This window comes from Pongo abelii, chromosome 11 (assembly GCF_028885655.2).
Source record: "Pongo abelii isolate AG06213 chromosome 11, NHGRI_mPonAbe1-v2.0_pri, whole genome shotgun sequence".
Lineage (NCBI taxonomy): Eukaryota > Metazoa > Chordata > Mammalia > Primates > Hominidae > Pongo > Pongo abelii.
This window is the reverse complement of record NC_071996.2, coordinates 77,016,601-77,043,416: the sequence shown is the minus strand read 5'-3', so window position 1 is coordinate 77,043,416 and position 26,816 is coordinate 77,016,601. Positions and strand designations below refer to the sequence as shown.

The following is a 26,816-nucleotide window of genomic DNA, read 5'->3' as shown; positions in this document are numbered from 1 at the left end:
GCCCTTCCACTGCCGGCCATATCCCTCTCCGAGCCTATTCTGCCACCTCTCCCTGCAGCTGCCTGAGCTACCCAGTGAACCTTCCATTCTTTGGTCCGTCCAGCACTCGGCACTCATGTTATCACTTCTCTTCATGCCTTTACTTCAGGGCCTTTAAAACCGAAGCTCACTAATTTCTTTGTTTGGTCATTTGTTTGTGTTTTTGTTGTTGTTGTTGTTGTTATTTTTATTTTTATTTTTTTGAGATGGAGTCTCGCTCTGTCGCCCAGGCTGGAGATCATTGTATAATGATCAAATCAGGGTAATTAGCATATCTATCACTTCAAAATGTATAATTTCTTTGTTGTAGGAACATACAAAATCCTCTCTTCTATTTTGAGATGTACAGTATCTTTGTTGACTATAGCCACCATACTGTATGATAGGGCACTAGAACTTATTCTAATGTTACTTTGTACCTGTTGACCCCATCCCTGCCACCCCCTACCCACCCAAGTATCCGGTACCCACTACTCATCCTTCCTTCCTTTCCCTTCCTTCTCTTCCTTCCTTTCCCTTCCTTCCTTTTCCTTCCTTTCTTTTCCTTCCTTTCCCTTCCTTTCCTTCCCTTTCCTTCCTTTCCCTTCCTTCCTTTTCCTTCCTTCCCTTCCCTTTCTTCCCTTCCTTTCGTTTCCTTCCTTTCCTTCCTTTCCCTCCCTTCCCTCCCTCCCTCCCTCCCTCCCTCCTTCCCTCCTTCCTTCCTTCCTTCTTTCCCCAGGCTGGAGTGCGACTGCTCCCTGTAATCTCGAACTCCTGGACTCAAGCAGTCCTCCCACCTCATCCTCCCAAGAAGCTGTACTATAGACATATGCCAGCATGCCCAGCTATTTTTTAAAAAGCTTTTTGTAAAGACAGAGGCTTGCTGTATTACCCAGGCTGGTCTTAGATTCCTAGCCTCGGCTGGGCATGGTGGCTCACACCTGTAATCCCAGCACTTTGGGAGGCTGAGGCGGGCAGATCACCTGAGGTCGGGAGTTCTAGACCAGCCTGGCCAGCATGGTGAAACCCCGTCTCTACTAAAAATTCAAAAATTAGCTGGGCCTGGTGGCAGGTGCCTGCAATCCCAGCTACTCGGAAGCTGAGGCGGGACAATCGCTTGAACCCAGGAGATGGAGGTTGCAGTGAGCTGACATTGCGCCACTGCACTCCAGCCTGGGCAACAGAGTGAGACTCCACCTCAAAAAACAAAACAAAACAAAACAAAACAAAACAAAATTCCTAGCCTCAAGTGATCCTGCCACCTCAGCCTCCTGAATCAACAGGTGTAAGCTACCATGCCTGGCCACATTCAGTCCTTCTATGAGACTAAGTTTTTTATATTTTGTATATGAGTGAGAACATTTGAATACTTTTGAATAGATACCATGTGAAAACTATTGAGGCTACATGGGAAGTGTATGTGAGTGGATTTTGTTTTGTTTTCTTTGGCATTTCTTAAAATTGTCCATTTCTGTTGTGGTTGGGCTCTACTCTCACATACTATTTGATTGATATAGGTTGCTGCTCCTGCTCCATGGGAAATGGTGAATTACACTGCCCATCAATAGAGCCAATAGCAAACACAAGCACCAGTGAGCCTGTGATTCCTTCGTTTGAGAAAAGTAAGTGCCTCTGGACTATGAGGATGGGATTAAGGGAAAGAAGATTCCTTATTCTTTTTTTTTTTTTTTTGAGACGGAGTCTTGCTCTGTTACCCAGGCTGGAGTGCAGTGGCACGATCTCGGCTCACTGCAAGCTCTGCCTCCCAGGTTCACACCATTCTCCTGCCTCAGCCTCCTGAGTAGCTGGAACTACAGGTGCCCACCACCATGCCCAGCTAATTTTTTGTATTTTTAGTAGAGATTGGGTTTCACTGTGTTAGCCAGGATGGTCTCGATCTCCTAACCTTGTGATCTGCCTGCCTCGGCCTCCCAAAGTGCTGGGATTACAGGCGTGAGCTACCACGCCCGGCCAGAAGATTCCTTATTCTTATCCCTCAAAAGAAGTCTACACAGAATATTTATAGAAGTTACAAACATCAAGAATATAGAATCTCAATTAAGAAGTGCTAATAGGGAATAATTGTGCATAGACAGAATACTCACTTTAAAAAATAAAGTTCTCACAAAGTGATAATAGGTAGTATCATACACACATTTTCCAATAAATTTAACCCAAGTGACAAATCCAGGAAGTCTGCCCTAAAGGGCATTTTGGTGGGAGGTGGAGAGAGGGAAGCTTTTTTCTTGTTTTAGAAACAGACTTTTCCCCCATTCTCATCCCCTAGGACCAGGACTAATTAATTAGTTCTTAATTATATTTTGAATCTTTATGCTTTAAATATGACCATTCTTATAAAATAAGGAACACCTATAAAATAATAACCTCTTGGCCAGGCAAGGTGGCTCACACCTGTAATCCCAGCACTTTGGGAGGCCGAGGTGGGTGGATCACAAGGTCAGGAATTCGAGACCAGCCTGGCCAACATGGTGAAACCCAGTCTCTACTGAAAATACAAAAATTAGTTGGGTGTGGTGCTGGGCACCTGTAATCCCAGCTACTTGGGAGGCTGAGGCAGAAGAATTGCTTGAACACAGGAGGCGGAGGTTGCAGTGAGCCAAGATCACGCCACTGCACTGCAGCCTGGGTGACAGAGCAAGACTCCATCTAGGGAAAAAAAAAAAAAGTAATAACCTTTTGACTAAGAGGCTGAATTACATTTGTGGCCTAAATTTCAAATTATTCAAAACAACCGAACATACTATGTGGAATTGCAATGCATTTTTCATTGATTATACTTATTTATAATCAAACTAGAAAGGGAAACCCCCAAAAATGCTCTTTTTGATAAGGCCTATGTCAACTGTATTATTGCTAAAGGCATTATGTTTTTATATAAGAAATATAAGGATTATAGAAAACAATGTATGCAAATCACTCAGCACAGTATGTGGTATACATAGTAAATGCTCATTAAAATATGTAGCAGCAGTAGTAATTATTGTTATTCAGATGGGATTTATATTTGGCTATCTGCTGGCAAGGAATGAATCTTAAGTAATAATAGAATTCACATTTCCATAAAAAGTAGTGAAAACATATCAGATATGAAACATTCACTGACTTTTTTTTCTTTTACAAGAAACCCTTTCTGGCAGTTACACGGTCTTTGTTTTATCTGTCTGCTTTTTTTCTAAAATTGCTAAGGTAGAAAAACAAAGGCTTCCTGCGAAAAGTCTCTCACCTCTATTTTTGGCCAGAAAAGAGTCATGCCTGTGACTTGTGTTTGGTTCCATATGTGAACAAAACATGGCATATAACACTTTTATGGTTCCTCAAAGGTGTTTCCTAAGGCAAAGTTTTTTTCAACTTTTACTTTAGATTCAGTGGGTACATGTGCAGTTTTGCTACCTGGGTATATTGTGTGATGCTGAGGTTTGGGGTACAAACAAATGATCCCATCACCTAGGTACTAAGCATAGTACCCAGTAGTTTTTCAGCCCTTGCCCTCTCCCTCCCTTCCACCTCTCGTAGTCCCCAGTTTCCATCATTACCATCTTTATGTCCATGAGTATCTGATGTTTAGCTCCCACTTATAAGTGAGCACATGCAGCACTTGGTTTTCTGTTTCTGTGTTAATTCACTTAGGATTATGTCCTCCAGATGCATCAGTGTTGCTGCAAAGGACATTATTTCATTCTTTTTTTTTTTTTTTTCAAGACAGGATCTGGTTGTGCCACCCAGGCTGGAGTGCACAGCTCACTGCAACTGTTGCCTTCTAGGCTCAAGCCATCATCCCACCTCAGCCTACCAAGCAGCCAGGACTACGGACGTGTGTAACCACGCCTGGCTAATTTTTGTTCTGTTTTGTTTTCGAGATGGAGTCTCGCTCTGTCGCCCAGGCTGGAGTGCAGTGGCACGATCTTGGCTCACTGCAACCTCCGCCTCCCAGGTTCAAGCAATTCTCCTGTCTCAGCCTCCCGAGTAGCTGGGACTACAGGCACCTGCCACCATCCCTGGCTAATTTTTATATTTTTAGTAGAGACGGGATTTCACCATATTGGTCAGGCTGGTGTCAAACTCCTGAACTCAGGTGATCTGCCCACCTCAGCCTCCCAAAGTGCTGGGATTACAGGCGTGAGCCACCGCATCCGGACTTGTTTAGTTTTTTAGAGATAGGGTTTCGCCATGTTGCCCAGGTTGGTCTCGAACTCCTGAGCTCAAGCGATCTGCCCGCCTCGTCCTCCCAAAGTGCTGGGACTACAGGCATGAGCCACTGTGCCTGGCCTATTTCATTCTTTTTATGGCCACATAGTATTCCATGGTATATATGTAGCATATTTTCTTTATCCAGTCCACCATCGATGGGCACCTAGTTTGATTCCAGGCTTTGCTGTTGTGAGTAGTGCTGTGATGAACATGCAAGTGCATGAGTCTTTTGGTAGAACCATTTTTTTTCTTTTGGATATGTACCCAGTAATGGGATTGCTGGGTCATATGGTAGTCGCGTTCTAAGTTCTTTGAGAAATCTCCAGACTGCTTTCCCACAGTGACTAAACTAATTTACATTCCCACCAATGGTGTAAAGCATTCCCTTTTCTCTGCAGCCTCACCAGCATCTGTTGTTTATTGATTTTTTAATAATAGCCCTTCTGACTGATGTGAGACGGTATCTCATTGTGGTTTTGATTTCTCTGATGATTAGTGATGTGGAGCATTTTTTCATGTTTGTTGGCCGCTTGTATGTCTTCTTTGAGAAGTGTCTGTTCATGTCTTTTGCACATTTTTTAATGGAGTTATTTGTGTTTCGTTTGTTCAATTGTTTAAGTTCCTTATAGATTCTGGATATTAGGCCTTGTTAAATGCATAGTGTGCAAATATTTTCTCCCATTCTGTAGGCTGTCTGTTTACTCTATTCATAGTTTCTTCTGCTATGCAGAAGCTCTTTAGTTTAATTAGGTCCCACTTGTCAATTTTTGGTTTTGTTTTTGTTTTTACCTTAAAACTTCCTAGTATAGTGTTTTTGTTACAATTGCTTTTGAGGACTAAGTCATAAATTCTTCCCAAAGGTCGATGTCCAGAATGGTGTTTCCTAGGTTTTCTTCTAGGATTCTTATAGTTTGAGGCATTACTTTTTTTTTTCTTTTTTTTGAGACACAGTCTTGCTCTGTTGCCCATACTGGAGTGCCATGGCATGATGTTGGCTCACTGTAACCTCTGCCTCCCGGGTTCAAGCAATTCCCTTGCCTCAGCCTCCCAAATAGCTGGGATTACAGGCACCCGCCACTATGCCTGGCTAATTTTTGTATTTTTAATAGAGACAGGGTTTCACCATGTTGGCCAGGCTGGTCTTGAACTCCTGACCTCAAGTGATCTGCCCATCTCAGCCTCCCAAATTGCTGGGACTACAGGCATGAGCCACCGTGCCTGGCCGAAACATTACATTTAAATCTTTAGTCCATCTTGAGTTAATTTTTCTATATGGTGAAAGGCAGGGGTTAAGGCAAATTGTAAACTCTTTAATGAGAGGTAAGAGATAATAGTAATTTGTTTTACAGTTAGCCAAAATAGGGTATTCATGACTAATATGTAGATTTATCAGTGATAAAACTTGAGTTATTAATTCGGCCTTTAAAATTATATGTACATAATTTTAATATATACAATATAAAAATAAAAATATAATATATATTATATACTTTTTCAACCCTTGTCCCCCTTCCTGCCTCCTCACCTCCAGTAGTCCCCAGTTTCTATTGTTGCCATCTTTATGTCCATGAGTATCTGATATTTAGCTCCCACTTATAAGTAAGCACATGCAGTACTTGGTTTTCTGTTCCTGTGTTAATTCACTTAGGATATGTATGATATCTAATATATATTATATATTTAATATATAATTTATATATGTAAATTATAAATATAATTAAATATAAAATTTTTATTTATATATGCTTATATATTAACTTGTAATTTATATAATATACACAAATTACATATATAATTATATATAAATTTATGATTATAATATATACTTATATATAATATACATTTATAACATATAATATATAAATATAATATAACTTTTATATAATTATATATGTAATGTGTATATATTATTTATATAACTAATATATAAAATAAATATTATATATAATTTATACTTAATTATATTAATTATATAAAAATTATATATAATTTTTATTTTATTTTTTTATTTTTATTTTTTGAGACAGAGTCTTACTCTGTGGTGCAGTCTTGGCTCACCACAACCTCCACCTCCGGGTTCAAGCGATTCTCCTGCCTCAGCCTTCCAAGTAGCTGGGATTACAGGTGCCCACCACCACCTGTATTTTTAGTAGGGATGAGGATTCACCGTGTTGGCCAGGCTGGTCTTGAACTCCTAATCTCAAGTAATCTGCCTGCCTCGGCGTCCCAAAGTGCTGGGATTACAGGCATGAGCCACCGCACCCGGGCAAATTATGTATAATTTTTAAAGACCAAATTATGTAACTTATGTTAGATAATTATATATATAACATTGTTGAATAGTGTAAAAGGGAACTATTGTATTCTACCTATGTTTTTTGAGATAAAAACATTTCAGCTAGAATTCTTCTAAAATAACATGAAGGAGCTTTCTTCCAGTTTCATCTAAAATAATATACTGATTCTTAGCTGAATGTGCTTTTCTGTTGTTTCTCTTAGGAAGTCATTACAAATTTAAAATGCATTTAGATAAAAAGCTCTGATTACAAATTGTTGTGCTTACTCTTTTATAGACAATCATTGTGTGAGTCGCTGTAACTCCCAGAGCTGCATATTAGCCCAGGAAGAAGAACAGTATCTACAGAGTGGAGACCAGCAACTGACCCGACATGTGTTGCTGTGTTTACTTCTCATCATTGGCCTGTTCGCTGTAATGGTTTTTTCTGGTTTTGTTTTGGGGCCATTTCTTTAAATTTTTGGCAAAGGTTTTATTCAGGCATCCGGGAAAAACTTAGTTGCTGCTTTCCAGAAGTGTGGTAGCTAGGTCACCTGAATTTGGATCTTGAGCTAAATATTTGGGGGTGTGAGGGGAAGAGATGAATCATTCACATTACTCTGAGGCCTAAGTGCTCCAATAGCTTATTCTGCTTAGAATCATTTATTCATTCTATGCTCTGAACCTAGAATTTGGTAAAAGCAGCTATTTCTTTTTTTTTTTTTTTTTGAGACAGAGTCTAACTCTGTTGCCCAGGCTGGAGTGAAGTGGAGTCATCTCGGCTCACTGCAACCTCCGCCTCCCGGGTTCAAGCGATTCTCCTGCCTCAGCCTCCTGAGTAGTTGGGATTACAGGCGAGTGCCACCATGCGTGGCTAATTTTTGTATTTGTAGTAGAGACACGGTTTCATCATGTTGGTCAGGCTGGTCTTGAACCCCCGACCTCAGGTGATCCACCATCCTTGGCCTCCCAAAGTGCTGGAATTACAGGCGTGAGCCACCGCGCCTGGCCCAAAAGCAGCTATTTCAATGATGTACACAAGGCCACTTATTTCTAACATACCTGACTGACCAAAGTGGATAAATGCCTACATTAATGTCTCAGAACATGAAACCTCAGTGTCCACCAGAAAAAAAAGAAAACCAAAAAACCTTTCAGAACATATTCCTCAGATAAACTTTAAAAAATAATTTTCAATTATCAAAATAACATAACTACTTCATATAATAGATGCTTACAAAATAGAGAAAAGTAAAACAGTATTTTATTTTTAGACTACATGCATTTCTTTGATTACTAAATGTCCTATTTGTGAATTATCAGTTCTTATTATATAATTCTTTGAGATGGTTCAAGTGTAACTCGTCCAGACGTAGGAGATGGACCAGATAACCTATGAAGGAACGCTTTGCACACTGGGATGCTCGTGAGATAGTGTGATATCAGCCAATACCACTTTAAGTGCCGTTTAAGAACAAAAATCAAAAACTAAGAAATGCTGCCAAGAATTGCTTAGTGATGTAATTGTTTTCATTGTGTAGAACTAAATTTAAAATCAGGCCTGTCTTAGGCTAGTTGGCAATCTTGATACATTATGTAAGCTTCTGTATTATGGCTCATGTCTTCTCGCTTCAAATCTGATCAGAATAGATAACTGTTTGAATGACATCTGTCAGGAGGAGAGGTTGAAACTTTCTTGTTGAAAAGATAAAGCCTCTATATTCTCTCAGTGTTTTTCCATCTAGTCTTTTTCCCTGTAATTATTAAGTAGGTAAGTTATTGTACTATGCTGTGGATGGAGAGGAATTATCAGCTTGCTTGATTTTAAAATACTCTTTTCTCCTTTCTTTACAGAATCTTTCCAGTTGTTTATGGTGGCTATTCAACCAAGAGCCTGGAAGACTTTATGTTGAGTTACAGTTTTTTTGTGCTGTGTTTAACTTTGGTCAGGTATTTATTTATGGAGAACTTTGAGGGGTTTTTGTCTTCCTGGATAGGTTGATTGGTAGGGGGTCGGGGGAAGTGGGAAGTGGATTAGGATGTTGTTTTGTTTCACATAAAAAGGATTTAGTTTGTTTGCCAGCTGCTGGTATGCATGGCAGCTGACAGCTGCTGCTTGTCTTCTAGTAGAGATGAATTATTATATTGGTTAAAGTCATCAGAATGTACACTGAGTGCTTCCACCAGAAAAATACCAGGTAGTAACTCTGGTGTGATCTTAATAAGTCACACTGGGACCGGGCTCATTGGCTCACACCTGTAATCCCAGCACTTTGGGAGGCCAAGGTGGGCGCGTCACTTGAGGCCAGGAGTTCAAAACCAGGCTAGCCAACATGGTGAAACCCCATCTCTACAAAAAATACAAAAAAATTAGCCAGACGTAGTAGTCCATGCCTGTAATCCAAGCTACTGCAGAGGCTGCGGCACAAGAACCACTTGAACCCAGGAGGTAGAGGTTGCAGCCAGCTGAGACTGTACCACTGCACTCCAGCCTGGGTGACAGAGTGAGATAAGACTGTCTCAAAAAAAAAAAGAAAAAAAAAAAGCTCACTTTGGGAAAATAACTTACTTTCCCTGAACTTTTAATTTAGCTCCTTAAGTTTTTTTTTTTTTTTTTTTTTTGAGACGGAGTTTCGCTCTTGTTGCCCAGGCTGGAGTGCAACGGCGCGATCTCAGCTCACTGCAGCCTCTGCCTCTCAGGTTCAAGCAATTCTCCTGTCTCAGCCTCCCGAGTAGCTGGGATTACAGGCATGCACCACTACGCCCGGCTAATTTTGTATTTTTAGTAGTGACGGGGTTTCTCCAGTTGCTCAGGCTAGTCTCCAACTCCCAACCTCAGGTGATCCACCCGCCTCAGCCTCCCAAAGTGCTGGGATTACAGGCATGAGCCACCGTGCCTGGCCATCTCCTTAAATTAATGGACATCATTTCATTTACATTTTGATGTTTCTTGAACAATAGATACTTAAATCTTAAAAAGAAAAATCATGTGGTGTATAAATAAATTTTGGCTAGGGATAGCAGTTACCATTCCTTGACAGCCTACTATGTGCCAACCATCGTTAAGCATTTTACATTCATTATCTCATTTAAACATCATGACAACACCTGCAAAGTAGTATTATCACCCCCAGTTTATAAATTAGGAAACTAAAATTCCATAAACAAGTAATATGATAGGTGCTATTGTCTATGTTTATGTCACTATTAAAATGGATACTTAAGGATAAATTACATCTTAACATATTGACCTTTAACTCCTTACTTTTTTTTTTTTTTTAATTGAGATGGGATCTCGTTCTGTCACCCAGGCTGGAGTGCATTGGTGTTAGCTCACTGCAACCTCCACCTCCTGGGTTCAGGTGGTTCTCCTACTGCAGCCTCCTGAGTAGCTGGGACTACAGGCACCTGCTACCACACCTGGTTAATTTTTGTATTTTCAGTAGAGATGGGGTTTCACCATGTTGGCCAGGCTGGTCTTGAACTCCTGACCTCAAGTGATCCACCTGCCTTGGCCTCTCAAAGTGCTGGTATTATGGGCATGAGCGACCGCACCCAGCCCTTACCTTTTCATTACAGAATATTAGTCCACAGACTGAGTACCAGGTCAAAAAACAACAACAACAAAAAACACACATTTGAAATCACTGAGTTTGTCTATTAAATCTAAAATAATTTGCCATATGAATTAGTTAACATTTGTCAATAGATGCCGCTGTTTTTCCTAATATTACTTTCTTACAATATTTACAGTTTGGCCATTATGATGGGAGCAAAAATGGCTATGCCCACAGAGACAAATGACCTTAATCAGTTTATTACAGACAGACATGAGCATCCTACTTGATATCTCACTTTGTGATACTGTTTAAGATCTGATTTTGTATCTAAGAACTATAAAATACTGAGTTGAAAAATCATAGTCTGACTTAGCATTTTGCATTCAGAAAGCCCATTCCAAGCTGAGCTATCCAGAACTAGGACTGGGAAGAGCTTCATTCCATAGGGCTGTGTCATCAACAGCAGCTAATGCCAGGAATGTTGCATTTAAAATGCTGCCCCACAGCTTAAGACTGAAGTGGTTCAATGGAGCAAGACAGACACAAACCCCATTCCCATCCCATTTTCCTCTTGGGGAGGTGGTATGGTATGCTCATTCCCTTCTGGCTGTTTATAGTATGGGGGATGAAGAAATTTGGGTCCTTCTGCATTTTCCATTCTACTTCCACCAGCTTGCACTCAGATCCTTACCCCAGTGTGCCACAAATGGCAGCTCCCAACTTCCTGTCTCTCAAAAAGAGTCTTAAATTGTCCTAACCTGTGGCTGATAGCTGGTGCTAGGCGTTTGCCTTGTCACTCACAAAGCCTTAAACTCTTCCCTAACCACCAGCCAGTTTCACTTTACATAAATTCTGTTCAATTACTGCATTATTATTAGATACTGCAATGCTTGTTATATAATTTGTGAGGTTTCATGGAAAAATAATAAATACTTATGCACAGTGGGAAATATTTTCTTTTTATAAAGGGGAAACAAAGACATATATGCCCTTAAATGTTTTCATTTTACTATCATGTAAATGCGGCTGCTCAGCCCTGGTTTGTATCACCCATCATAACGAGTAGATAGAATGATTGGGAGAAGGCAGCAAAGCATCCTACCTGACTTTGAAGGGCCTGCTTTGTGTGTTCCACTTAAAATGTCACTCTTGTCACTATAGGTTTGTCTCCTCAAACACTAAATTTGGTGACTTCCTTAACTTCTCTGTTTTAAAATGTTATTGTTGAATTCTGAAAAAAATAACTTTGTTTTCTTCCTTAGGGATTTATTTCCTTTGGAATCTTTGGATTAGATAAACATTTAATCATCCTACCTTTCAAAAGAAGGTAAATTAAGTTTTGAAATAAATCTGTATCTGTAAATGTGATGACAAAGCCATTATATTAAGATACTGATATGAAGCCATGCATGGTGGCTGCTTGTAATCCCAGTACTTTGGGAGGCCAGGGTGGGCAGATTGCTTGAACTCAGGAGTTCGAGACCAGCCTGGGCAACATGGTGAAACCTAGTCTCTACAAAAAAAAATACAAAAATTAGCCAGGTGTGGTGGCATGCTTCTGTAGTCCCAGCTACTCAGGAGGTTGAGGCAAGAGGATGGCTTGAACCTGGGAGGCAGAGGTTGCAGTGAGCCAAGATTGTGCCATTGCACTCCAGCCTGGGCGACAGAGCAAGATCCTGTCACACACACACACACGTGCGTGCACACACACACACACACACACTAAGATACTGATGTTTTTCTATCGCAAGGACAGAAAACCAAACACCACATGTTCTCACTCATAGGTGGGAATTGAACAATGAGAACACTTGGACACAGGGTGGGGAACATCACGCACCGGGGCCTGTCGTAGGGTAGGGTAAGGGGGGAGGGATAGCATTAGGAGATATACCTAATGTAAACCACGAGTTAATGGGTGCAGCACACCAACATGGCATATGTATACATATGTAACAAACCTGCACGTTTTTTACATGTACCCTAGAATTTAAAGTATAATAATAAAAAATAAAAATTAAAAAAAATTTTTTTAAATATATATATATTTTAATTTGATTGGTAAAATTAGCCCTGTGATGCCCCTATCCTAGGCTTTGTATGGTGAAATTTTTACTAGAACATATTTTTAATGCCTAAATTATAAACCTAAGAAAATATATTTGAGTGTCCAAATGATGGTACATAAAATGCTTAATTTCAACACTTGAACGTCAAATAAAAATTTGCTATATTATGCTTAAAAAAAAGATACTGATGTTTTTAAACCTTTAGTAACTGCAGAGACACCACTAAATGCCACACAAAGGTTATAAACAACTGCAAAAAAAAATTGGAGAAACTATTATAAATCTGGCATTGTAATTTGCACTTTAACAAGAATTGATGGACATTGATTTGTATCTATGCCATTAACTATTACATAAAGTTAAATGAAACTTGAAAATGTCTTTGGAAATGGAAGTAGTAGGTGGTGTGCCTCCATGGTCTATATTTGATTGTCTGTCTCCTTTGACAACACAATTTCTCTTTTTATCAAACTGACAGCTTACAGAAAACTCAAGTTTCTTTCTAAATTGTTGGTTTTTTATCAGCTTAGTGAAGGGTTTCTTTGAATTAAGATCAGGGATTTCTTTATGAAAAATAACAAGTAGTAATACTCCAACGTGGGGGTAGGAGGAGGAGGTGGGGGCAAATCTTTCTACTTCTTCTTGTGTTTTCAAAGTCAAAATTTGTAGAAACTGGAAGTGCTAAAGAAACGTATCCCACCAGCGCTATGAAAAGAGCCCAGTAAATGCTAATGGTTCTTTCTTCTTCATCTTTATCATTATCATCAGGATGTAGTTGCTAGGTTCATAATCATTTCATGAAAGAAGAAAAGCATAATTGGAAAGTCATTGAACTTAGTTATCAGCTTCATTTGTTGATTGGGTAAAATAATCAACGATTCTAATGTGTAGGCTGGCTGAAACAAAACTGTTTCATACTCCAGTTTTTGGAGTACTCTGGTATTTGTCTCTGTGGTACTAAAATAGAAAAGTGATTAAACAAAATATTTGATCTCTAATTTATCTTTGCATTTCAAAACAGTAGAATGTAGAGTAAGGAACATTTATTAGTAGAACCTGAAATGGGTCAAACATGTCTGGAGGGTTTATAAAATGATTAAGTCTTCCACCCCAGTATGCTTTGAATAGGAGATTGAATGTAGAATGTTTTTGCTTCTGAGACTAATGATGTCTGGAATGTAGAATGTTTTTGCTTCTGAGACTAACGATGTCTGGGTATTGTAGATGACAGCTTTGGTGATCGACAGCTTTGGAACAGCCATTTTGATGGGGTGATAAGGCAGGAAGAGTTCTCTTTCAGTGCTTTTCTTTCCTTAAAAATGTCCATAAATTTGATTTTCAGACTTGAATTCCTATGGAACAATAAAGAAACAGCAGAAAACAGAGATTCTCCTGTTTCAGAGGAAATAAAAATGACCTGTCAACAATTTATCCATTATCACCGTGACCTCTGTATCCGAAACATTGTCAAAGAAAGAAGGTAAGCAAAGTGCCAGTACAGGTTCTAGACAATTATATTTTAAATGATTAATTGATTAATTTTGGATTGTAATAGGCTAAATGATGTGGTTGTGACTAATTACATGATTATTTTTACATATGCATATAAAAGTTAAAGGAATTATGAGTGAGTTTATAGTTTCAGAAATGGCATATAAAAGAGTCATATTACGTTGATTTTAATATTTTAAAAATGTCATATAACTTCTGATTGCCATATAAAATGTGAACACTTCAGTTTAGAGTGAACCAAAATGTCATAGAATATTGACACTCATTTCAAGTTGGCCAGTAGTGTCTCTCACAAAACTTTGAGATACATTGGATTTAGAAGTGATGTTATATTCCCACCTCAGCATTTCTTGACGAATGCATTTGTCAAGAAAATGAAATGAAATTTCTGCCTCTTAATTTTGTTGCTTACGTTTCACTTCAAGTTCTAATCTTTAGTCTGTGACATAATATTTATTATACTAATCCTTAAGGTATGAAGTATATAGCAGGTTCTCTTTTAATTTTGGATGAGGAAAAAAAATTTTTTTATAAACGAAGTATACAGCAGGAAATTATGAGCTTTGAATAAATACTATACTACCAGTATTTCTGGTTGTCATAAAAGAGAAAACAAAACAAAATATAAAGAACCAAATACTTTTATGTCTATAACAGAAAATATGAAATGTATGAAAATTCGTATGGAGGATAATTTATTTACATATATTATGCCACTGTATTTAACATATATATCATTATAATCAGAAGGTAGCCTGGTACGGAGAGTGGAAAAGGGGCTGCAGTGGGTGTGGACTAATACTAGAACTCAGCTCCTGAACTGCCGCTTGTTGGCTGTGTGACATTGGGCAAGTTCAATTCTCTAAATTTTAGTTTTCCTCTTCTTTAAAATATTGAATTCTTGGGATTGTTGAATTAGATAACAGAATATCTGTGAATGGGCATAGTCCACTTTCTGGCAATGGTAAACAATGAAGAAAAGTCAGTTTTTCACCCTTCTGAGCACAGTTATTTCAAAGTGCCATCTGTGAATAGTTTCAACAATTTAAAACTGCTTTTTAGGGCCAGGCGTGCTGGCTCATGCCTGTAATCCCAGCACTTTGGGAGGCCAAGGTGGGAGGATCACCTGAGGTCAGGAGTTCAAGACCAGCCTGGCCAACATGGTGAAACCCTGTCTCTACTAAAAATACAAAACTAGCCGGGCGTGTTGGCAGGCGCCTGTAATTCAAGCTACTCAGGAGACTGCAGCACAAGAATCGAATCGCTTGAACCCGGGAGGTGGAGGCTGCAATGAGCCAAGATCACGCCACTGCACTCCGGCCTGGGCAACAGAGCAAGACTCCGTCTCAAAAACAAACAAACAAAACCCCACAAAAAAAACCCTGCTTTTTAAAATTAAAAAAGAGAACTCCAGGTTAGCTCTTTGAGGCCCAGTGTGATTGCCAGCTCTTGGGAAGGAAGCATAGCTTTTGCAATTTGCAGGGCTGCCAGTCTGCCTCAGTCCCATTTGGCTGAATGGACACTGGCTGGGAGCGTGCCCGCCTGTTTCCTGCCCCTTTCCAGGCTCTACAGCCTGTACGGTGTCACATTCTCTGCCACTTTGTACAGTTCCATGGGCTGGTTTGTTCGTTTCTTTGAGACAGAGTCTCACTCCCGTCGCCCAGGCTGGAGTGCAGTGGCGCAATCTCAGCTCACTACAGCTCCAATCTCCTGGGCTCAGCCTTCTGAGAAGCTGGAACTACAGGTGCGTGCCACCATACCCAGCTAATTTTTTGTATTTTTTTAGTAGAGATGGAATTTTGCCATGTTGGCCAGGCTGGTCTCAAACTCCTGAGCTCAAGTGATCTGCCCACCTTGGCCTCCCAAAAAAAGTGCTGGGATTACAGGCGTGAGCCACCATACCTAGCCATGGGCTGTTATTATAGCTGCCTGATCACAGTCATCAGGAAATAAATATTCTGTTGCTGTCTGGAATAGAAGGTGTCAGGCTATAGGCCGGGCACGGTGGCTCACGCCTGTAATCCCAGCACTTTGGGAGGCTGAGGCGGGCAGATCACCTGAGGTCAGGAGTTCGAGACCAGCCTGACCAACATGGAGAAATCCCGTATCTACTAAAAATACAAAATTAGCCAGGTGTGGTGGCGCATGCCTGTAATCCCATCTACTCAGGAGGCTGAGGCAAGAGAATCACTTGAACCCGGGAAACGGAGGTTGCGGGGTAAGCTGAGATCATGCCATTGCACTCCAGCCTGGGCAACAAGAGTGAAACTTTGTCTCAAAAAAAAAAAAAAAAGATATTAGGCCATAAATAAAAAAATCAACAAGCAAAAAGAAAGCTAACACAGAGTATAATATCCAGGCTTTTGTTGAATGTGGTGTTTCTAGTTGCAAGGCATAAATTAAGATAACTTATCTCTAAATGAAATACTGATGTTAAAATAATGTAATTTTATGTATTTGAGAAAACTTTCCATGAGTATTAACCTTTTTTTCTAATTCTTAAATAAACTCTAATGAATATTCATTTATGGTGAAATGTTTTTAAATTTTTGTCACCTGTTCTCCTTTCACCTTGATCTTCACCCACCATTTCCCACATCAAGCACTTTAGGTTTTGTAGCCTGAATGATGCTTGCGGACAGATTCATGTTGTCTACCTATAGTGTATTTGTGTGGAAATGTACAGCACTTGTGTAGTTGGATTTTTTTCCCTGTATCTCTCTATCCTTTGTTGATTTGTACATACTTAAGACATCCCATATTTGCATCAGAAAGACAGATTTTTAAATATTCAAGAAGTAGATTCACAAAGCACATTTTAAAAATCTTAGATTTGTAGCAGGTTACATCTCACTTATTCTTTCCTTGCTTCCTAATGAAGCAAATTTCTGACAAACATATCAGTAGGATTGTCTTGCCTGCTGAGGGCAAGAAGAAAGGCTACTTGTGGGGGCACTATGATGTATGTAGTGCATACATATACATGATGTATATGGAGCTAAAAATAAAGTTTGATTTGAATAGTTTAGTGAAAATAATCACTTCTTAAGAGCTCGTGAAAAATATTTAGTGTTCCTGACACAAATTACTTAGTATAACTAAAAGTATAAATTATAAAATATATCATATTCAGCTATTACAGGACAGATCTGATAACAGGCTAGTATAAAAAGTATTTCTTTGTAAGTGCATTTACATTATCTATGACTTTTTTTTGTATTGTTTAAGCATTTCTGTTTTCACAAGCATTCCTGGCATATTTTCTTTTTCTTCAGTGGGTCTTTCTAGGTCAGGAGAGTTAACAAACCCTTTCTATTCAGAGAAGTTTCCTTCCTGCCATGCTTTTAACTATCACACTGTCTTTCCTTGTTTCCTTCTATTTTGTCTTGCTTGTCCTCTATCATGCAGTGCTGATACCAGATTTACAGAACATATGGGTGAATCATTCCTTTGACACAGGTGTGGTGCAAAGACTTCTGCTGGAACTTTCTGTGGCTGTGACCTGGTGAACTGGCTAATTGAAGTCGGCCTTGCCTCTGACCGTGGTGAAGCTGTGATATACGGAGACAGGCTGGTACAAGGGGGAGTCATCCAACATATTACCAACGAGTATGAATTCCGGGATGAGTACTTGTTTTACAGATTTCTTCAAAAAAGTCCTGAACAGAGTCCTCCTGTTATTAATGCAAACACTCTCCAACAGGAAAGATATAAAGAAATTGAGCATTCATCCCCACCCTCACATTCCCCTAAGACCTAAATTATGAAGGGGAGAACCCTACATGGAATCATATTCTAGCCGCGTATTCATTAGTTTTCAGCTGGGTGACCTTGGGCAAGTTAACAGAGGCAACCTCTCTGAGCCTCAGTTGTCTCTTCTGTAAAATGTGAAAAGATGTGCTCCCACCACATGCTCAGGGTCTGTGATTTTACATGTATGTAAAACACATAGGAAGCTGACTTAGGAAAAAGAGAAAACCAAATTAAAGTTCTGATAATGAATATAATATAGTCATCCTTCAGTATCCAAGGGGATTGGTTCCAGGACTCCTGAAGATCCCAAAATCTGAGGATACTCAAGTCCCTTATATAAAATGGTGTAGGCCGGGCATGGTGGCTCACGCCTGTAATCCCAGTACTTTGGGAGGCCGAGGCAGGTGGATCACCTGAGGTCAGGAGTTCAAGACCAGCCTGGCCAACATGGCGAAACCCTGTCTCTACTGAAAAATACAAAAAATTAGTTGGGCGTGGTGGTGGGTGCCTGTAATCCCAGCTACTCAGGAGGCTGAGGCAGGAGAATCGCTTGAATCTGGGAGGCAGAGGTTGCTGTGAGCCGAGATCGTGCCACTGCACTTCAGCCTGAGCAACAGAGCAAGACTCCGTCTCAAAAATAAAATAAAATAAAATAAAATAAAATAAAATAAAATAAAATAATTAATACAATGGTGTAGTATTTGCATATAACCTATGCACATTCTCCCATATAGTTTAATCATCTTTAGATACTTATAATGCCTAATACAATCTAAATGCTATGTAAATAGTTGTTATACTGTATTGTTTAGGGAATAACAATAAGAAAAACAGTCTGTACATGTTCACTACAAATGCAACCATTGTAAGCCTAACTACATTTTTTTAATCTGCAGTTGATTGAATCTGTGGATGTAGAACCTGTGCATATGGAGGGTCAACTGTACTATAAATAATATGAATATGCCAACATTATATAATCATTGCTTTCTGCAACTGTTTACTATAATTTCAAAATTAACATCCTATTAACTGTTCCTTTAAATTATCAAATTTGGCAAGTATATTGCTAGCAGGAGATGGACCTTAAATTATGACAGCTTTACATTTTTTGATAGCATCTCTTGAAAAAGAATTTTAATGATTCTAATAAGAGGTTCTTTTTCTTTTTTCCATTTCCTTGACAAATAGTACTCATTTAAAAACTAGAGGGCCAGGCTTAGTGGCTCACGCCTGTAATCTCAGCACTTTGGGAGGCTGAGGCAGGCAGATTGCTTGAGGTCAGGAGTTCGAGACCAGCCTGGGCAACATGGTGAAACCCGGTCTGTACTAAATAAAATAAAATAAAATAAAAAGATAAAAGAATACCCAGGTGTGGTAGTGCATGCCTGTAGTCCCAGCTACTTCAGAGACTGAGGTGGGAGTACCCCTTGAGCCTGGGAGGCACAGGTTGCAGTGAACCAAGATCACATCACTGCACTTCAGCCTGGGTGACAGAGCAAGACCCTGTCTCAGAAACAAAAAACAAGTAAAAAAAACTAGAAGCACTATTTTTTTTTAAAGTTTGTCTTTTCTTTTCTACCCAAATTACTAATCTATGCCATTAAGGAAAGGAATAAGAACCTCCGTATGTATTATTATCTCCACAGTCCTTCTGCAGAAGTACAATCTGATCTTTAACTTTCATGCTACAAATAATAATTTGAGCAGATTAATTTGAATTTTATCAACAAAATTATTGCCATATGATGTATCATTTCTGTATTTGAACAAAGCATCGTAATGCAGGATAACTCTTCTACTTTATTCCCTGTAGTTAAAAAAAAAAAAAAAACTATATAGTTCAAGCCAATATTTAAAAATTCTAAACCTAGGCTGGGCATGGTGACTCATACCTGTAATCCCAGCACTTTGGGAGGCCGAGGCAGGTGAATTGCTTCAGCCCAGGAGTTCGAGACCAGCCTGGCCAACCTGGTGAAACCCCATCTCTACTAAAAAAAAAAAAAAAAAAAAAAATTAGCCAGGTGTGGTGGTGTGCGCCTGTAATCCCAGCTACTCAGGAGGCTGAGGCAGCAGAATTGCTTGAAACCAGGAGGCAGAGGTTGCAGTGAGCTGAGATCGTGCCACTGCACTCCAGCCTGAGTGTGAGAGTGAGACTCTGTCTCAGAAAAAAAAAAAAAAAAAAAAAATTCTAAAGATTACATTTAGAATTTAGTCTTTTTAAAGTGTCCATGTATAAAAATATATAATTTTTAAAATTACTAAATGTTGCCTTCTCTCTTAGTCTATTATTTTAGTTACTATAACAAAATATCATAAACTGGATAGCTTATAAACAACAGAAACTTATTTCTTACAGTTTTGGAGGCTGTGAAGTCCAAGATTAAGGCACTAACAGATCTGGTGTCTGGTAAGGCACATTTCTGGCTCATAGATGGTACCTTCTTGCTGTGTCCCTACATGGTAGATGGGAAGAACTGGTCTCATTGGCCCCTTATAAGGGCATTAATTCCACTCAATAGGGCTCCACCCTCATGATCTAATAACCTCTCAAAGGCCCTACCACCTAATACTAACACATTGAGGATGTGACTTCAACTTTACATTTCTACAGGCAGAGAAGGGGGGCTGTGTAAATTCTTCCCATCAGTACTTGAATGTTCATTTAACAAATAATTTATCGAGCATCTAGCATGTTCCAGACACAGTCTGAACACTGAGCACACAACAGTGGGAACAAATATGATTCCTGTCCTCATGGAGCTTCTATTCTCCTGTGAAAAACAGATGTTAAACATGATTGAGGATTAGGTTTCAACATAAGAATTCTAGGAGGACACAGACATTTAGACCATAGCATCTTCAGGTAAACTTTATCTTCAGTAAATTAAAGAGATCTATTTAGATGACCTTTGAGCATCTTAATTATTAGATGTCAGTGCTAGTTTAACTTATTTTAAACGTTTCAGATATTTATTTAATTATACTTTTAGTGTCTCATATGTAAAAAAGTTATTTATAAAATAATTTATAGGGTTAGAGTCATTGCCCTTTTAATGCAACAAATAAACAATTTTTTAAAAACCTGCATGGGGGCCAGGCACGGTGGCTCATACCTGTAATCCCAGCACTTTGGGAGGTCGAGGCTGGTGGATCATGAGGTCAGGCTATCAAGACCATCCTGATTAACACGGTGAAATCCCGTCTCTATTAAAAATACAAAAAATTAGCCAGACGTGGTGGTGGGCACCTATAGTCCCAGCTACTTGGGAGGCTGAGGCAGGAGAATGGCATGAACCCGGGAGGCGGAGCTTGCAGTGAGCCAAGATCGCGCCACTGCACTCCAGCCTGGGCGACAGAGTGAGATTCCCTCGCAAAAACAAAAACAAAAACAAAAACAAACAAAAAAAACTGCATGGAAGCCTAGTATATTTATTAATAACAAATAAATTATACTTTAGTGTACTATTAACCTATACCAATTTTAAGTTGTGATTAGGGAATGGGGATGTTTTTAAGCTGAACTGTCTTGCTGTGGAACTTTCCTTTTTTAATATGACCATATTATGACTCTGAATGCTCAGGGGTAAGCCTAAGGCCTCACTGCTGTTACCAGATTTTTCTAGTTACAGTAATAAAGATGTTAATTCACATGCATGCAGACAACTGAAACTCAAGTGGAGAATTTGTTTGTGAACAAGTCATACTACTTCTGTTATTTGCATGAATGGAATCTGCAATATCTTTTTCCATGGGAGACCCTAAAAGAAAACCCTGGATCAGAATGATCTGCAGTTTCAGATAATAAAGGCTTTTAAGAGACATTTTTAGAATTAAAAATATGCTAGTTTTATTAAATGAAAATATTTGTAACTGTTACTTTCTCACTGACAAAGCAAGTTTCTCAATAAAATACCTATTTTAACTTGCATTACTGACATCTTTTCTTTAAGTAATCTGAATAATGCAGAAGCCATCATAGAGGTCTTTTCTATACGTTCTCAATGTTTTCTTAAATGGGTTTCCTGAGTTCTGTTCTTCATGACTCTGGGCTCTGCAAACAGGGTTTCCCAATTACGCATTCTATAAACGCTTTTATGAATGAGTCAATATGACATTGAGTCCTTTTCATACATGTCATCATTTCCAATATGTAGAGTGACAGCTAGAAAAAAGATAAAATTTTGATTAAAACCTATTTCTTTTTCTTCAGCATAGTCAATTGTTTTCTTAACTCTCTATGAGTAACTCCATGCCTAGCTTGTGCTTAGCTTTCAATATTTTTAGACTAAGACAAAGTGTATTTGGCATTTTGAGAACAACAATTAATGGTCAGTAAATTTCTAAAGCAAGAAAAATGTGAAACTAGTGTTTTATATGTTTGTTACGCAGCAGAATGCAGCTCTTAGTGTTTGCCCCTTCATATCTCATCATGTAAAATATTAAACTACTTTAGGCCACTGGACGTAGATAGTCCTGTCATGAGTGATGGCTGGAAAAAAGTTCAGGATCATAAATGTTATCACCATTCTTCAAGAAAAGATGAGATTATAAATTTCTGCAATTGGTATGATAAAAGGTTGAATTAATTAATGAAAAAGAAAACATTAGCTCTGTAGACCTGTTTTGGGCAAATTTTACAAGAAGAAACTAACTCTCCAAAATTCTAGGCTACATAGTTATTTCTAAAGCAAAACTTTTGATTCATGATTAACATATATAAACTGATGTTTTCATCAAAGATCAAACAAAATAGCCTTGTCTAGAATACTTATATTATTCCCTTGGCTTATTAAGTAATGGTAAATAATACCAGTATCTAAGAGGTGACAGGTTGACCTGAGACTTATCAAAGGATACCAAGTTGTGCAGATAGATTGTCTAGCTAGTTTCTTCAACTTTACATTTCTACAGGCAGAGAATAGGGCTGTGTAAATTCTTCCCATCAGTACTTGAATGTTCATTTAACAAATATGTATCGAGCATCTAGCATGTGCCAGACACAATCTGAACACTGAGCACACAACAGTGGGAATAAATATGATTCCTATCCTCATGGAGCTTCTATTCTGTGAAAAACAGATGTTAAACATGATTGACCTGTGACCAGGATCACCTGTGCCTCCAAGAGTATGTAAGAGAGACCTTCTGGTGTGAGGAAAACTCCCCTGAGGAAGTCATGTTTTAGCAAAACTCTAAAGGATGTCAAGTATTACTTATATAAAAGGGAGCACATGGAATGAATAGTGCAAGCAGACAAATACGGCCATGAGAAAGGCACATTCAAGGACATGAAAGAGCAGCATAGTAGAAACCTAAAAAACAATGGTTGAAGGTGTAATAAGATATAAATGAGGCAGATCAGTGGGATCCCTTTGGTAGTTAAAGAGGTTTAGGCCAGGCACAGTGGCTCACGCCTATAATCCCAGCACATTGGGAGGGCAAGGCAGGTGGATCACCTGGGGTCAGGAGTTCTAGATCAGCCTGGCCAACCTGGTCTACTAAAAAATACAAAAATTAGCCAGGCGTGGTGGCAGGCACCTCTAATCCCAGCTACTCAGGTGGCTGAGGCAGGAGAATCGCTTGAACCCAGGAGGCGGAGGTTGCAGTGAGCTGAAAATGCGACATTGCACTCCAGCCTGGGGTAAAAGAATGAGATTTTGTCTCCAAAAAAAAAAAAAAAAAAGTTTTAGACTCAAAAATAAGAAAATTAACAACCTAAGTAAACAATGGGCAAAAGATCTGAACAGACAACTCACCAAAGAAGATAAACAGATAAAAGCATGTGAAAATGTCCAATGCCACATATCATCAGGGAATTGTAAATTAAAACAAGATACCATTACACACCTATTAGAATGGCCAAAATCCAAAATGCTGACAACAATAAATGCTGACAAGAATATAGGGCAACAGAAGCTCTTATTCATTGCTGATAGGGATGCAAAATGGTAGCCACTGTAGAAGACAGTTTGGCAGTTTCTTGGGAAACTAAACATACTCTTACCACATGATCCAGCAATTGTGCTCCTTAGTATTTACAAAAAATTAGTTGAAAACATGTCCACATGGATGTCTACAGCAGGTTTATTCATAATTTTCAAAACTTGGAAGCAACCAAGATGTCCTTCAGTAGTAGTATATTCAGACAATGGAATATTATTTAGCACTAAAAGAAATGAGCTATCAAGTCATGAAAAGACATGCAGGAACCTTAAATGGATATTACTAAGTAAGTTAAAGAAGACAATCTTAAGAGGTCACATACTGTATGATTCCAATGATATGACACATGGAAAAGGCAAAACTATGGAGACAGTAAAAAGATCAGTGGTTGCCAGGGGTTGGAGGGAGGGTAGGATAAATAGGCAGAACACAGAAGATTTTTAGGGCAGTGAAACTACTCTGTATAATACTATAATGGTGGATACATGTCATTTTATAATTATCAAAGCCCATAGGACGTACTACATGAAGAGTGATCTCTAACTTGAACCATGGACTTTGGGTGATAATGTGTCAATGTAGGGCCATTGATTGTAACAAATGTACCATTCTGGTGCTGGGATGTTGATAGTGGGGGAGGCTATGCATGTGTGCTGATAGGGGCTATATTGAAACTCTACTTTCTGTTCAATTTTGCTGTGAACCTAAAACTGCTCCAAAAAATAAAGTCTCTTTTAAAAAAGAGTTTTAGGAGGGGAATTCATAATCAGATTTAAATTTGTGATAGATTGGCTGCAGTGACTCATGTGGGTGGAAATAAAGAACAAAAATGGGTGTAGGAGAACAGTTAATGCAATGGTCTAGCTAAAAGATGGTGCTAGTTTAGGCCAAGATGGCAGCAAAGGAGAAGGTGAAAACATGCTGCCCCTAGAGAGGGAAATAAGATTCCCGTAAGTGTAACGAACTGTTTGCCCTTAGTTTCCTCATCTATTAAAAGAGAGAAGAGGAGTATAGGGGTTAGAAGACAGCCTATCACTGAACCAAACTTAAGGCAAACAGAATCAACTGAGTTCTTGAGTCAGACATCTTTTCTTTTGTAATGTCAACCCTATATTAGACAAGAGCAGTATCAGGCAGACGATGGTATTTATGAGAGAACTTTGAACACATAACTTCCTGAGCACTCTTTGAATATAATGACCCACTTCTTTATTAACTTAATTGTGCTGATAGTGACTAGTAAATATGATAATGTAACCAAATACCAAAATGGACATTCTAGAAACTCAGAAATACTTAGTGATATTTTCAGTTGGATTTTTCTTTTGTTTATATTTGCAATTTTGAGTCTTACTTGGTAATCTTTATGTAACCTAAACAATGTTTTATAAACTTTAGGAAGATATTTCTCATGTATAAAGTTCATAATATATAATGCATTATAGTGTTCAAAATGTTATAATGTTCATAATATACTAACAATTCTATTTCATTGCCACTAACTTATTCTTGTTTCTGTTTTCACTGAGTGAACAGAAGTAAACAATGAGAGAGATTTCAGACCCAGAAACAGTATATCCTAAGGTTTTGGTTCCTTTATCTTATTCTCTAATCTCCCAAACAAGCTCTTCTAAAAATATATCTTATTAATGTAAAAGCTTATTAAGGAGAATGACCCTAAAAATGCTAGATAATCAGAGCTACAAGCTCACTGTTTAGCCAAGTCTTGACAAAGAGCATGTTTGAGTTTAACAAAAGTGCATTTGCAGAACTAATATACTGTATTGACAATGTGTAAATCTAGACATTTTTCTTGTTAGAGCTGGTTAATCTTTGCCTAAAGCACAAAAAACTTACCATTTGAGATATTTTTCATGACTAAAGAAAAATCTGCTTTCTTGATGTAACTGACAAAATGATTTGAGGGTACTACATAATTATAATAAATATAAATCCATGCATCATTTTAATGTTTCATTCTTTATATATAATTGAATACTTAGTTATTGTGACAAAAAGTTACTATGGCTAAAGAAAATAATGCAAGTACATCAACTGAAATAACACCTATATCCCACGATACATGAATCCAATTCCAATGCTGTTTTCTATTTCAGCAACACTATATGTAGTTTAATAGTCAAGATACCACTTGAATACTATCCAAGAATAATCAGACCTGCTCAAATTAGGTTTATATAATTTACCAAGGTGATAGATTCTGACTTTGAAGATTACTGACCACTGATCACTAAGAACTAATACTAGCTGACCATATGATCACTAAGAACTAACTTTGACTGATAAATTTGACTGATAAATTTGAATTTCATCTTTTGTACACTGAGGAAAGAGATTAACAATTTTCTCCACATCAAGATGCTTGTTTTGAAGGATTGATTCCATCTCTCTGAATAGTCCTTTCTCCAGTTTCCTCATGTTGTCCAACATTATTTTGGCTTTTTCCTAAACAATTAAAAATATAAAGATAAACACATATACATATACACATAAATCTAAGCAAATTCAGCCCATCTCTACAGATAAGGCTTGTTCATGCTGGCTTCTAATTGTGGTTTGGTTCCCTTCTTGTTCTTTAGAGACAGAAAGAATTAAATGAAATTCTTTGGGAAAATCATTGCTCTAGATTGAGTTAATGCATGAATACCAAATTATTTTTAGTAGAAAAGACAAAAACAATTATAAGAGTAGTTTATAAGTAAAAAACCTAAAAGACAACAGCACAACAGAAAATCTCATATGAACTGTGTATGTGGAAGGCTGCTGAAAACTGAGGCTGAAATATTTTTATCAATTTAGATCTTTTACATTTAAAACCAATATTATCAGATCAATACAATAGAACAATAATGTTCAGGAAAAAATCAACCAAAAGAAGACATTTCCTCTATGACTTCATCCTTATTTCAATAAAGGGAGAAAAAAGGTCCATGATTCTTACAGAAAGAAGTAATTTTTAAATTGATGATGAATCACCATGATCAGTTATAAGGTACTTATCTAGAGAAAAAGTATGTAAGAAAAAACTTGGCCGGGCGCAGTGGCTCATACCTGTAATCCCAGCACTTTGGGAGGCCATGGCGGGTGGATCACGAGGTCAGGAGTTCAAGACCAGCCCGCCAATATGGTAAAACCCCGTCTCTACTAAAAATACAAAAATTAGCTGGGTGTGGTGGCACACGCCTGTAGTCCCAGCTACTCAGGAGGCTGAGGCAGGAGAATCACTTGAACCTGGGAGGCGGAGGTTGCAGTGAGCTGAGATCGCACCAGTGCACTCCAGCCTGGACGACAGAGTGAGACTCTGTCTCAAAATAAATAAATAAATAAAAAGTTACTAGAAAGTGAGCATAATTTGTTTCTGTTTTTTTTTTTTTTTTTTGAGATGGAGTCTCATTCTGTCGCCCAGGCTAAAGTGCAATAGCACAGTCTCAGCTCACTGCAACCTCTGCCTCC

At 38.4% G+C, this 26,816-nt stretch overlaps 2 protein-coding genes across 7 annotated transcripts in view; one reads left to right on the top strand and one right to left on the bottom strand.

The window, feature by feature from the left end:
- The window catches only part of GPR155 (G protein-coupled receptor 155), a 52,765-nt gene extending 31,438 nt beyond the window's left edge, over positions 1 to 21,327 (top strand). For 3 of the 4 annotated variants that reach the window (XM_063712456.1, XM_054548642.2, XM_063712457.1), the window contains 6 exons: positions 1,536 to 1,640; positions 6,801 to 6,937; positions 8,357 to 8,452; positions 11,325 to 11,389; positions 13,474 to 13,611; positions 17,103 to 21,327. In XM_063712456.1, the coding sequence (XP_063568526.1) occupies positions 1,536 to 1,640; positions 6,801 to 6,937; positions 8,357 to 8,452; positions 11,325 to 11,389; positions 13,474 to 13,611; positions 17,103 to 17,403 (842 nt within the window). In that variant the 3' untranslated portion in view covers positions 17,404 to 21,327. 4 annotated transcript variants of the gene reach the window in all.
- SCRN3 (secernin 3) overlaps positions 21,221 to 26,816 on the bottom strand; it is a 31,722-nt gene continuing 26,126 nt past the window's right edge. Inside the window, exons 8-9 of one of the 3 annotated variants that reach the window (XM_024243275.3) lie at positions 25,638 to 25,808; positions 21,221 to 21,561 (exon numbers count right to left, since the gene is read on the bottom strand). In XM_024243275.3, coding sequence (XP_024099043.2) covers positions 21,436 to 21,561; positions 25,638 to 25,808 — 297 coding nt within the window. In that variant the 3' untranslated portion in view covers positions 21,221 to 21,435. Of the gene's footprint in view, positions 21,562 to 24,534; positions 25,809 to 26,816 lie in introns of those variants that run through there. The other 2 variants (XM_024243277.3, XM_024243276.3) reach the window with 2 other exon arrangements.